Source organism: Pristiophorus japonicus, chromosome 6, assembly GCF_044704955.1.
Source record: "Pristiophorus japonicus isolate sPriJap1 chromosome 6, sPriJap1.hap1, whole genome shotgun sequence".
Lineage (NCBI taxonomy): Eukaryota > Metazoa > Chordata > Chondrichthyes > Pristiophoridae > Pristiophorus > Pristiophorus japonicus.
This window is the reverse complement of record NC_091982.1, coordinates 174,136,848-174,151,187: the sequence shown is the minus strand read 5'-3', so window position 1 is coordinate 174,151,187 and position 14,340 is coordinate 174,136,848. Positions and strand designations below refer to the sequence as shown.

The 14,340-nt window shown below is 44.4% G+C and overlaps 1 protein-coding gene across 1 annotated transcript in view; it reads right to left on the bottom strand.

The window, feature by feature from the left end:
- LOC139265872 (DISP complex protein LRCH3-like) overlaps positions 1–14,340 on the bottom strand; it is a 176,072-nt gene that overhangs the window by 46,096 nt on the left and 115,636 nt on the right. Inside the window, exons 7-10 of the mRNA XM_070883397.1 lie at positions 7,608–7,701; positions 3,720–3,840; positions 2,159–2,307; positions 1,164–1,240 (exon numbers count right to left, since the gene is read on the bottom strand). Of these exons, the coding sequence (XP_070739498.1) occupies positions 1,164–1,240; positions 2,159–2,307; positions 3,720–3,840; positions 7,608–7,701 (441 nt within the window). The remainder of the gene's footprint in view (positions 1–1,163; positions 1,241–2,158; positions 2,308–3,719; positions 3,841–7,607; positions 7,702–14,340) is intronic.

Sequence of the window (14,340 nt, the reverse complement as noted above, 5' to 3'; positions counted from 1 at the left end):
GTCATAAGTCTATTGAATGGAACCTTATCAAAAGCCTGAAAGAACATGTATACTACACCCACTGCATTGCCCAGTCTACTTTTTCGGTTACTTCAAAGAAATCAATGAGGTTGGTTAAACACAACCTTCCTTTTAGAAATCCATTTTTAAAATGATATCCTCCCTCTCTAGTTGTTTTATTATCTGATAATTTAACAAGGATTCTAGTATCTTTTCTGCCATTGATGTTAAGCCAACAAATCTATAGCTCACGATTAGTTCTATCTCCCTATTATTTCTGGTTCACTTTTTAATGAAGAATGTACACAAGAAATTGTTTTTGCTAAATCTATGTTCCCGGAGTTTCCTGCTGTTTCTACTCTCTTGAAGGTGTAAATTAATACTCGAGTCCAGTTGTATGAATGCCAGCAGACTTCGGTACCTTTCCAAAATAACTTCTTCAGCATGAGCCGAGTTAGCGAGTGTCTATTTGACGATGGTTGGGGGAATCTTCGACGAGTCAACTTGATGTGCGGACTGGCGCACTTTCCAAAATAAATTACTGAGAAATGTTCGGGAGCAGCAACCCTGGCTGATTTTTCCTCTCTCCCAGTTCAGGTCACTGAGGTTAAGTTGAGCACCATAACTGGGATCAGCTAAATTAGCAGCTAAATTAGAAATCAAACAAGAGCCCATTGAGGCCAATGTATCTTCTTATAACCTCCAAGCAGTGTGTTTACCCACTGTACAACTGGAGAACATGAAACAACCTCTCTAAAAAGTGCTTTTCACTCAAATAGTATTCATATGTGACAATAATTACTGTACAATCAATTAAAGAATGTCACATCCCAGTAAGTTATTAAATAACTACTATACAATCAGAAATGTACCTTGATATTGTACTGTACTTCTATATTTGGAATATTTTGAGGTTCATTTAAATCTTCAAGTATTTTAAAAATGTTTTACTTACATTGGAAATATATAAAGGGTATGATAAAATAACACTTTACTGGCTGTTACAATTATAAGAGCTGATGTGTTGCAACAGCAGAGATTATATATTTGGTAGAATTATTTTCAAGATGCTCTGGATTTGAAATACATTTGTAATTTGAAATATACAATCATTCTTCATTCTTTCATGTAAATTCGCTCCAAGACGAAGTTGAACACAATACCTGTTCTGTTGTAGCATGCCCCTGCCATTCTCAGTTCTTTGTGGATCTCCGACGAGCTTTGATTTCACTGGAGAGGCCTTCAAAAGGAGAAGAAAAAAACTTCAACATTAGATTTATCAGTTACAATCTTGTCCTATGTGGAACTATAATTATGAACCAGTGTTGTGAAATGGTATACGTAGTAGCAATTAAAATGTATTAGCCATCAATTAAATATATCAAGAATGGTTTATGATGGGTTTTTATGCACGCACGAACAATAATCCAAGTATTTATCTTTGCCCATAAATTTCGTTCATACAAGAAAACAGCAACAGAATAATATCCTGCACGAGGTTATTCTATTAACAAGGATGACTTTCTTTGAAGGCAGTTCAGAGAAGGTTCACTAGGTTGATTCCAGAGATGAGGAGGTTGACTTATGAGGAAAGGTTGAGTAGGTTGGGCCTCGACTCATTGGAATTCAGAAGAATGAGAGATGATCTCATCGAAACGTAAAAGATTATGAGGGGGCTTGACAAGGATGCAGAAAGGATGTTTCCACTGATGGGGGAGACTAGAACTATAGGTGCATGATCTTAGAATAAGGGCCGCCCATTTAAAACAGAGAGAAGGAGGAATTTCTTCTCTCAGAGGGTTGCACATCTGTGGAATTCGCTGCCTCAGAGAGCTTTGGAAGCTGGGACATTGAATAAATTTAAGATAGAAATAGACAGTTTCTTAAACGATAAGGATATAAGGGGTTATGGGGAGCGGGCAGGGAAGTGGAGCTGAGTCCATGATCAGATCAGCCATGATCTTATTGAATGGCGGAGCAGGCTCGAGGGGCCGTATGGCCTACTCCTGTTCCTATTTCTTATGTTCTTATGTAAAGTCCAACTGGTAAATTCAAATATCTATAAATATACATTGCTCCAGTAAACTACTACTCTTAATCATATATCCTTTACATGCAAATATTCTCATCGGTTTTAGTCAAGAACTGTAAGAGTTACCTCATAGTTAATACGCCGTCGTTCAATATATGCTATGAATTGTGAGCTGAGGCTGGTGGAATCAGGACGCTTTGACAATCGCATTTCCTCCTCCTCTTCCTCTGTTGCACAGCTATCAATGTAATCAATCTGCTCTAGGTCATGTTCACCTGGAATAAAGATATAAAAATAATTTCAACCCGCTACTGTTTTAAAATGATTTACCTCCCAAAACATCTAATGTGACTACTATTTTAGTCTTTGCTTTTCTGTAATTCTTTCATAGCAAATTACTGAAACTATTTGTGGCATTGGAAAGGCAAGTAGAATTTAGGGTTTTATAAATAGGGACATTGGGCCCGAACTTGGTGGAAGTGAAGTTCCACCCAAGTGCCGCTGGGATACCGGGAGTTTCACAAAAAAATACCTTCAGGGGACCCCATCCACATAAATCGCTGAAAAAAAGTTCACTAACCTTTTTTTTTTGCAGATTTTCATACTTACTGTTGGCGTTAGACCTGCTTCCACGCAGCGGTCCTCCCCCCTGCTGTCGCTGATTCCCACCCGGAGGAATCTGGCAGCTCAGCGGGCGGGAGGCCACTTTTGCACTAGCGGCCGTCAGCATACAGCTGTCAGCAGGTGGTTCCCAGCGGTCATTCCCCCCCCTCTGCCGGCGAGGGGCCTAGTGGAAACTAGCACCGAGGGGAGATCGCCGAAAAAACTCGGCGGCAGCCGGCAGTAAGGCCACCAAGTTCGGGCCCATAGACAACAAGTGCTAGCGGGTTTTCTTTCTCAAAGGGATCTTTCTACCCATCACTGACCTGACCAGTTTTCCTAGAGTCAGCGCTAAACCTGCCCACTGTGTGTGCGTGTACTGAACTGCATCATTCTATAGCATCGATTATAAGTATGCAAATCTGCTCTTTCTCCACCCCTGCTAATTACACAAATACTCTACCAAATAATCTGAAAATAAGACACTCTACCAACTGAAACAATATCCGGATGCACAGTTTATAACTTCCTGATTGAACCTTTTGCACAATAATCAGGGGTCACTTCAGAATCAGAATTCTGTTACAGTACTTGGAAAAATAAAAGAATATTTTACATAAACTGAACAATATTTGTAAGTGTGTCTGGGTTATTCAAAGTGAAGGAAATTGGTTTAACGGGGCAAGTTTCTGGTTTTAAAAGAAACTATGGCAGGCCTTAGAATGAAAAGTATCTGAAAAATATTCAACAGAACAAAGCTTGTTCAACCACTTAAAATATTTTAAGTTACACCAGCATCAGCCCAAGAAAGTGAATAATCCATTTCCTGTAAAACTACTTGCCATGCAAATTTTAAGATTTAATTAGATCTTCTCATGGCTGATGGTAGTATACTTTACTATCTGTTTGCAGACTTAATGAATCTCCATTCTATGGCTGATATGTAGCACGTATGCTAAGTTACAAAAGAAAGAAATGCTAACAATTGCAGAATGTTTCTTCATTCTCACTGGATGTGTCAGCTATCATGACCGCACTTATTCAATTACTGAGGTTGTGTCTGTCTCTCTTTCTGGATTTACTTTACCTGTGCCATTTGTCACGGGTGGTACAGCTCGATGTTCGTGATGCTGACTCTCTCGTCGCTGCCTCTGCTCCTTTGCAATTTCAGCCATTCGCTGTGGGAGGTCAGAAAACTCATCTGTGGGCTGCAATAAGAAAGGCAATGCTGTATTTCACACATGTAACATAACCTAATTAATACCGCAGTAATGGACCTTACACGAGAGGGATACGGTCATGCAACAATCAACAAATAGAGCAATTTCTCAACAAAAACAGTTATGTTAGGAAATGCCTACCTTTCTAAGTATCGTATGGGGTGTGTTGTACATCTGGTAACAATTGGACAGCATTTGTCACTATTACTACTCAGACACTGATGCATGATTGTAAATTCAGATTTAAATGGATATTGTCTCATTAATAATTGAAAGAGATGCATTAGTAAATAGACAATTACTCAGTGAGGGAGACAAAGAGTATATATTTTTTTTTGTGTAGTATAAGGACTGTCGAGCCAAGAATCAACAATCCCGGTGATATAAAAGATTGACTGGTAATAACAGTTTGACCACAGGCTTCCAAAATTGACAGTGCAGCAAGCATCAAGCAATATATGGGACCATTGGCCCCAAATTTCCCCAGCCGCTTAGAGCGGCGTATCTCGATGTGGTGCGCCGACTTCCTGGAAGAAAAAAAGCGGCAAAAATCTACCTTGTAATTTGGCCGCTCCTTCGTCATTCGGATCAATTGGCGTCGCGCAGCAGAGTCTGGGGGGGGGGGGGGGGCCGGGGCTTCGATACAGTGTGTCGTGTAGTGCCGGCAGGGGCACGCATGACCGTTTGAGTGTGCGCGCATGCGCAGTGTAACAGGAAGCTTGGCAATCGGCCAATTAAAGGGAGAGCGTCCTCAGAATAAGTGGCTATGGAGCATATATAAAGCTGAGATCTGAATATTGATGTTTGTGTGGCTGAGGGAGTGAAAAGGAGTGCTAGATAGATGTAAGAGAGGTGTAAGTGTGATCTTTGAATATTACCTGTGTTTGAGTCCAATAGACAAATGGCTCATGAGCGTGCAAGAAGAACCAAGAATTCCTCCATGAGGAAGTGGAAAAATTAGTAACGGTTATTGAAGAGAAATGGCTGGAGCTGGATATCAGCAAGAGTGTGTACAGTTTTGGTCTCCTAATCTGAGGAAGGCCATTCTTGCTATTGAGGGAGTGCAGCGAAGGTTCACCAGACTGATTCCCGGGATGGCGGGACTGACCTATCAAGAAAGACTGGATCAACTGGGCTTGTATTCACTGGAGTTCAGAAGAATGAGAGGAGACCTCATAGAAACGTTTAAAATTCTGACGGGGTTAGACAGGTTAGATGCAGGAAGAATGTTCCCAATGTTGGGGAAGTCCAGAACCAGGGGACACAGTCTAAGGATAAGGGTTAAGCCATTTAGGACTGAGATGAGGAGGAATTTCTTCACCCAGAGAGTGGTGAACCTGTGGAATTCTCTACCACAGAAAGTTGTTGAGGCCAATTCACTAAATATATTCAAAAAGGAGTTAGATGTAGTCCTTACTACTAGGGGGATCAAGGGGTATGGCGAGAAAGCAGGAATGGGGTACTGAAGTTGCATGTTCAGCCATGAACTCATTGAATGGCGGTGCAGGCTAGAAGGGCCGAATGGCCTACTCCTGCACCTATTTTCTATGTTTCTATGTTTCTATCAAAGGTTTCCCCCAAGGAAATGAGAAAAAGATGGAACCTCGTTGCTGAAGAATTCTCCGCTGGGGTCAACACCGCAAAATCTGGAAGCCAGTGCAAGAAAAAATGGCAGGACATTGGTCAAGTAGTGAGTGTAAGTAACATCTTCATCTTTAAATTGAATTGCAGTGGAAAATGTGAGCATCTGTATGTGTCCCACCCATCAGAAGCACACCATGTCTGACAATTTATATTTTCATCTTTACAGAAGGAATTGGCCCACAACAAGAGGGAGGGAACTAGAACGGGAGGAGGGCCGCCAAATCTGCACCAACTGACACCCCTGGAACAGAGGGTTTGCTGCCTTGCTGACTCACACTGGCAGAAAAAGAATAAGCTCTGCACAGGCGAGACCCACACGCGAAGGTGAGGGTGAGTCATTAAAATGCATAGTGGCCCTTCAAATCAACCTGCTGACTGGCCTGCTACGTGTAAGACTACTCATGCCACCCATCCTGCCCCCTCCTGTGCTGCTAACCATTTGATTGTTGTGTTGTCTTTTGCAGAAGACGACGCTCCTCAAGATCCTGAGGATACAGATGCGTGCGCTCCAGACCAAGGCAGGTTGGGGGGGGGGGGGAGGAGGGGTCCATGGAAATGTGTGCTCAGGAGAATGCTGACCGCGATATCGATCAGGACATATCACAGGGCATCACACAGCCAGAACCCTCCATTAGCTCCTCAGCAACCTTCCATGGGTTCACACCTTCCGAGGTCGAGGGTCCGAGTGGCAGTCGGGAAATGCATATTGGGATACCCAGTGCCCCAGCGTCCCAGCCTGTGCCTCGCACTGGAGGGATGCCACTAGGTAGACCCACGGCGAGGGAAAGAAGCCAACCAGTCTCTCCTGAGAGGCAGCCCTCAGCAGAAGTAAATTAGGTTTTTTCATTGGGTGAGACGACCAATGCCCTCACAAGATCAATGTGGCGGCCGTCAGTAGGGTGCGTGATGAGGTCGTCACACTATCGGGTAAAATCTCTGCACTAAGATGGGAAGTCAGGGCGGGCATTTCAGAGGGTGTGCAGACAATGGCAGATGCCATGAGGGAGCTGGCTTCTGCAATAAGAGCACAAAGGCCGGAGACTCAAATTTCACTCCACGCACCAGCCACCGGTCAGACCCAACCCGCCCGCCACCCCTCACCACCATCACCGACCCTTTGAGGAAGTGCACTTTCCCCGAGATGTGGGTGGGGGGTTGGGTGCAGACTTTCTTTCCTGCTGTGGCTGTTGTTTGTATCATTGAAGTGCACTGTAAAATTCACAATAAAAGATCTTTTGCATCAAAACTGAATCATCCTCCATTAGGACCACGCAACATTTAGGGTCAACTGTACAAAGTAAAAATCCCTCACCCCTACAGTCATGTGTGCCTGCCGCCCCTAGCCCTGGCTGGAGGGCCAGCCGGTGCGTTCTGCAGTCGGCAACGTAGGACTGCTCTATTTTCTGTAGCTGATTTATCTTTCATTTATTTGTGGTGATGTTGTGCAGCTGTTGTGCTGAAGATGTTGTAATGTTGTGATGGTCTTTAGAGCTTTGGAATCCTCTAACTCACCACCCCGCCACCCCCCCCCCCCCGCCCCCACCACTATCTCTGACTACCTGTGCTGATTTCTTAAATGTAGGTAAGGTTTTTCTGTGCCTACAAAAGAGGCCACATAACTGGCCTAAGTTAGTTTGGAGTAACTATCAGTTGGCCAAATTTGCTTCTATGGCCAAAACAGGCATAAGTGGCTGGTCACGCCCCCTTGTGGAGAAAAAAAAACAAAACTAAAAAAAAACCTAACTGACTTACACTGGAGCAAGTTAAATGGGGAAATTTGCGATTTTTAAGTTACTCCAAAAAAAGCTACTTGCTCCAAAAAAAAGCGGGGCAACTCCTGGGGAAATTTGAACCCATTGTAACTGAACCATTAAATACCAGAAGGAATCAACCAGAAGCCACCATCCATTGCAGCAAGCACAGGAAGAGGTGTATTAATCAGAAATAATGAGGGAGTTATGTGCTAATTTTTATTAAGATCAGTGTATAGATTTAAAGATATGGAAGTATTTTTTTTTGCTTCTGATACTTGTAATGGATATTGAAAGAGCTCTGAAACACTGATTATATCTGCTCCAAGTATTATTTTAAAAAGGCACCGAGTCATGTACCTCATTCCCTGACCACCTCTTATCTCCACTGTCAACACTGTTGAAACCAGAATCCAGTGCTCCATATGGCCGACCCGAGAAATACTCTTCGTGGCTGTGGAAAGAGTAGAGATCAAACACAGAAAGATCTAACTGAAGAAAAGACGGTGCAAAATCGACAAAAACTGAATTCAGTGTTTACTCATCAACACTGCTTACATTTCACATGATCTTAGGTTATCTAGCAGGAAGCCATATTGGGTATTGGTTTTGTATATACATACATACAAACATTTCCTTGAATATAAATTTACCACACTAGAAGGAACAGCATATTTGTTTTGTTTGATCTGTATCAATAGTTTTCTTCTTGGTATTTCAGAAATTACATATGCTTAAAACTCCTACCTCCCCAAGTTGATGACCCCACCAGCGAACATCAAGCCATCATTTCCCAGACTGTCAGCGATCCTCTGGAGATATTCCCTCCAACCTCAGTCCTCCAACCTCGCACAGCCCACTTCTACCTCCTTCCCAAGACCCCAAAAACAGGACTGTTCTGGTCATAGTTTCAGTCTGTTCCTGTCCCAAGAAACTTATTTCTTCCTATCAGAATTTTTCTCCCGTTGTCCAGCCTCTTTCCACCTACATGCGTGACTCTTCCAACGCATTCTGCCAATTTAACAGTTTCCAATTTCCTGGCCCTAACTGTCTTCTTTTTACCATGGATGTCTAGTCCCTCTAGACCCCCACCCAGACGATCTGCAGGCTCTCCTCTTCTTCCTTGAATGGAGGCCCAACACCACCCTCCTCCTCCTCCTCCTCCTCCTCCTCCGCCTGGCTGAACTTGTTCTTATTTTGAACAACTTCTCCAAATAAAAAGTGTGGCCACGGAAACCCGCATAGGTCCTAGCTACACCTTTCTCGTGGGATACGTGGAACATTTTTTGTGCCAGTCCTACACAGGTCCCCTCCCTCATCTCTTTTTCTGTACACTGATGACTATATCAGTGCCAGTTCTTGCTCTTGCCCCAAACTGGAAAGTGTTATCAACTTTGCTTCCAATGTCCACCTCTCTCATACCTTATCATGGTCCATCTCCAACTCTTCCCTTCCTCAACTTCCCAGTCTCCATTTCTGGAGATAGGCTGTCAACCAGTATCTATTATAAGCCCATAGACTCCCACAGCAACCTTGATTATACTTCCTCCCACCCTGCTTCCTATAAGGACTCAATTCCTTTCTCCCAATTTTTCCATGGCACCTTCCACACCAGTGTTTCCGATATCTCTTTCTTTTTCTTCAACTAAGGAATCCCCTCCACCATGGTTGACGGGGCCCTCAACCGTGTCCATTCCATTTCTCACTTCTGCTCTCAACACTTCCTCTCTCTCGCATAGCCATAATAGGGTGCCCCTTGTCTTCACCTTCCACCCGATCAGCCTCCACATTGAACAGATCATCCACCGCCATTTCCAACACTTCCAGTGCAATGCCACCACCAAACACACCTTTCTCTTCCCCTTTCAGCATTCTGAAGCGACTGCTCCCTCCACCCCTCCATCACCCCCAACACCCATTCCCCTTCCCGTGCAAGCGCTGGAAAAGCAACACCTGCCCATTTACCTCCTCCCTTCCCACTGTCTAGGGCCCCAAACACTCCGTTCAGGTGAAACAGTGATTTACTTGTACTTCTTTCAATTCTGTGCACTGAATTCGCTGCTCATAATGTGGTCTCCTCTACATTGGGGAAATCAAACGCAGAATGGGCGATCGATTTGTTGAACACCTCTGTTCAGTCCACAAGCATGACCCTAAGCTTTTGGTTGCTTGCCTTTTTAATTCTCCGTCCACTCCCACTCTGACCTCGACCTCTTATACTGTTCTAATGAAGCTCAACAGAAGCTCAAGGAACACCACCTCATTTTTCGACAGCCTTCTTGACCCAACATTGAGTTCAACTATTTAAGATCATAACCACTGCTCCCATGTTTTCAGACAGCAGCGGTTGGTAATAAGAACATAAGAAATAAGAACAGGAGTAGGCCATACGGCCCCTCGAGCCTGCTCCGCCATTCAATAAGATCATGGCTGATCTGATCATGGACTCAGCTCCATTTCCCGCCCTCTCCCCATAATCTCTTATCCCCTTATCATTCAAGAAACTGTCTATTTCTGTCTTAAATTTATTCAATGTCCCAGCTTCCAAAGCTCTCTAAGGCAGCAAATTCCACAGATTTACAACCCTAAGAAATTCCTCCTCATCTCTGTTTTAAATGGGCGGCCCCTTATTCTAAGATCATGCCCTCTAGTTCTAGTCTCCCCCATCAGTGGAGACACCTGCTCTGCATCCACCTTGTCAAGCCCCCTCATAATCTTATACGTTTCGATGATCGCCTCACATTCTTCTGAATTCCAATGAGTAGAGGCTCAACCTACTCAACCTTTCCTCATAAGTCAATCCCCTCATCCCCGGAATCAACTTAGTGAACCTTCTCTGAACTGCCTCTAAAGCAAGTATATCCTTTTGTAAATATGGAAACCAAAACTGCATGCAGTATTCCAGGTGTGGCCTCACCAACACCTTGTATAGCTGTAGCAAGATTTCCCTGCTTTTATACTCCATCCCCTTTGCAATAAAGGCCAAGATACCATTGGCCTTCCTGATCACTTGCAGTACCTGCATACTATCCTTTTGTGTTTCATGCACAAGTACCCCAGGTCCCGCTGTACTGCGGCACTTTGCAATCTTTCTCCATTTAAATAATAACTTGCTCTTTGAATTTTTTTCTGCCAAAGTACATGACCTCACACTTTACAACATTATACTCCGTCTGCCAAACTTTTGCCCACTCACTTAGCCTGTCTGTCCTTTTGCAGATTTTTTGTGTCCTCCTCATGCATTGCTTTTCCTCCCATCTTTGTATCGTCAGCAAACTTGGCTACGTTACACTCAGTCCCTTCTTCCAAGTCGTTAATATAGATTGTAAATAGTTGGGGTCCCAGCACTGATCCCTGCGGCACCACACTAGTTACTGATTGCCAACCAGAGAATGAACCATTTATCCCGACTCTCTGTTCTCTGTTAGCCAATCCTCTATCCATGCCAATATATTACCCCCAACCCCATGAACTTTTATCTTGTGCAATAACCTTTTATGTCAAATGCCTTCTGGAAGTCCAAATACACCACATCCACTGGTTCCCCTTTATCCACTGTTTGTTACATCCTCAAAGAACTCCAGCAAATTTGTCAAACATGACTTCCCCGTCATAAATCCAAACTGACTCTGCCTGACCAAATTTTGCTTATCCAAATGTCCTGCTACTGCTTCTTTAATAATGGACTCCAACATTTTCCTAACCACAGATGTTTGGCTAACTGGTCTATAGTTTCCTGCTTTTTGTCTGCCTCCTTTTTTAGGGACGTTACATTTGCAGTTTTCCAATCTGCTGGGACCTCCCCAGAATCCAGGGAATTTTGGTAAATTACAACCAATGCATCCACAATCCCTGCCGCTATTTCTCTTAAGACCCTAGGATGCAAGCCATCAGGTCCAGGAGATTTATCTGCCTTTAGTCCCATTATCTTAATGAGTACCACCTCCTTAATGATTGTGATTGTGTTAAATTCCTCCTCCCCTTTTGCCCCTTGACTATCCACTGTTGGAATATTGTTAGTGTCCTCAACCGTAAAGACTGATGCAAAATATTTGTTCAGAGTTTGGATGGCTATCTTTTCTCTTACACCCTTTCTTTCTCATTGGAATGTATTTTTCTTGAGAGTTGTGAAATATCTCCTTAAATGTACCACCGTTCATCAACCGTCCTACATTTCAATCTTTTTTCCCAGTCCACTTTACCCAACTCTGCCCTCATACCTTCATAGTCTCCTTTATTTAAGCTTAGTACGCTGGTTAGAGATCCAACTTTCTCACCCTCCATCTGAATTTGAAATTCAATCATGCTATGATCACTCATTCCGAGGGATCCTTTACTAGGAAATTGTTTATTAATCCTGTCTCATTACACAAGATAGCCTGCCCCCTGGTTGGTTCCGTTACATACTGCTCAAGGAACCCGTCCCTTATGCACTCTATGAACTCCTCCTCAAGGCTACCCTGACCAATTTGATTTGTCCAATCAATATGGTTGGACAATATGGTTCTGCTTTGCCAATTACAGCTACTCCAGACCCATCTTTTGTTTCTTTACTTGTCCCATTAACACCTCCTTTTTGCCTTACACCATCATCCACTTTGTCATTTAATCACTCCTGCCTTTTACCCTATCACAGATTTCCCTTTTGTTCTTTCCTTCTTTCCCCCCTTTCCCTGTCTGTCACATCTCTAACTTTTGTCAGTTCTGACGAAAGGTCATCGACCTGAAACGTTAACTCTGTTTCTCTCTCTACAGGTGCTGCCCGACCTGCTGAGTATTTCCAGCATTTTATGTTTTTACATTAATAATGGGCACTGAAGATAATGGTCATGAAAGTTTATGGGGTATATTTTCTATTTGCCCTGTGGGTATTAAGCATCACCCTGGTTGGAGCGCAGAAAGCAAATTCTGGCAGGAAAGATGGCACGCCTCTAATCAAAATGTTTTTAACGAAAATACCTGGTGGTCCCGGAGGAACGTAGATGCGCTCAGAGACCTAGCTGCGCAGTCCAGCGTAGAGGACCATGTTTCATAGAGTTCCGTTTGTATGGAGATCATCATTTCTATGGGCTCAATTTTGCCCAAAGTCAATTTTGAAGTATTGCCAGCATTACGCCCGTTTTTCTAGGCCAGAACCACTCCAAAAATAAATGTGCCAAGTTTCCCCGCTCTATTTTTCAAAATTGGCACCATGCAGCCTGTCCTGTAGTCTTGAAGGGTGGAGCCTACTGTCTGCCCCGAAAAAATTATGCTGCCCCTTCTGAGCATACGTGAAAAAAAGACGTTTTTGACTTGATTCCTATGGGCGCGCATGCGCAGTACAGCTCCCGGTCAGCAATCAGCCATTTTTAAAGAGCCTGTTGTGTGTGTGAGAGCGTTGAGTGCTGTGTGAGAACTGTAATTATCACTGGAAAAATCGGAGCTGCAATACAAGATGCAACGCAGAGCAAGAATTTCTTACAGGAAGAAGTGGAGGCACTAGTTACTGTGATTGAGGGCAGATGACACGAGCTGGACACCAGCAGAGGTCACATAAAAGTTGCACCCAAAGAAATGATTAAATGCTGGAACCAACTTGCAGAAGATTACTGTGCAATGGTGACCACCCTGAGGTCTGGAGGCCAGTGCAAAAAGTGGCAGGACCTTGGTCAAATAGTTAGTGTAAGTAATATTTTCATTTTTCAATGGAATTGCAATTGTAAATGTGACCATCTGTATATGTCCCACCCAGCAGAAAGACACCCTCTCTAAAAAGTTATATTTTCATCTTTGCAGAGGAAAGTGGCTCACAACAAATGGGAAAGAACTCGAACAGTAGGAGGCCCGGCAAATCTGCACCCACAGACACCCTTGGAAGAGAGGGTCGCTGCTTTGATGGGTCCTGCCTGGAGAAAAGCAACCACCATTGCACAAGCTGGGCCCACACTCGAGGGAGATGGTAAGTCCTGCAAATTCCAGAGTCTGGCTTTGCTAAATGTTAAGTACTGCGTGGGCTAGCCATGCTTCGGTTCATGGGGATGTCTCCCTCAGCTACACTTCAGTTGATGCAATGTGATATCATTCATCATGGTCCTTCAAATCAGCCTGCTGCCTGTGCTATGTGAGCCTACTCATGCCACCCACCTGCCCCCAGCTCTGCTACTAATTATTTGTCTGTTCTGTTATATTCTGCAGAGGGCAACCCTGACGATGCAGACGCGGACGAGCCTGAAGACGAGAACATCTTTCAATCCCACTTTCCAGTCAAAGAGCATGGGGGTGAGGGGGGAGGGGATGGATGAAGCCCCCACTGTTGTACTCACTTCTGAGGAGGTGCAGGTGCCACCCAGTGAGGTGGCAGCCCCTTCCAGTGATTTAAGTATTGGTGGGACATTCCATGGTTTCCTATGGTCCGAGGCTGGGGATTCCAGTGCAGTGCAGTGCAGCGAGGCACACCCAGGGCCCCACCGTCCCAGGATGCAGGTCCCACTGGGATGCTGCGAGCCGCACCCAGGGTGAGGAGGGGGAAGGAGAGCTCGACCTGAGGTGCAGGATCTAACAGATGTGTTTCAGATGATGGCAGTAAGTGCAGAGAGCATTAACCTTACGCAATCACTCCTGGACACCATCAGTGGGGTGGGTGATGAGGTATCGGGACTGTCGGGGAGAAGTAACACTCTCACGAGAAATGGGAACGCTGTCCAGGAACATGAGAGGGGGAATATCTCAGTCAGTTGAAACCATGTCGTTGCACGAGGGCGGGAAGGTTGCAGGTAGTTCAAACACTCAGTGAACCTGAGGGAGGGAATGTTGCAGATAGTTGACACACTGTTGCTCAACATGAGGGAGAGCATGTCACAGGTAGCTGAGACACTGTCAACGCACATGACGGAGGGAATGTTGAAGGTAGTAGAGACACTGTCAGGGCACGAGGTAGGGAATTTTGGAATTCGCTGCTGCAATAAGGGAACACACCCAGGCCCAGTACCCATTGACAGAATCAACTGCCACTCCCAATCCAATCCCCAGACAAGCTTCCGAAGAGGCCCAAGCCGGGCCTTTCATATTACCGCCTGCCCCTCCCCATCAAGAAGTGCACATTACCTGAGATGTT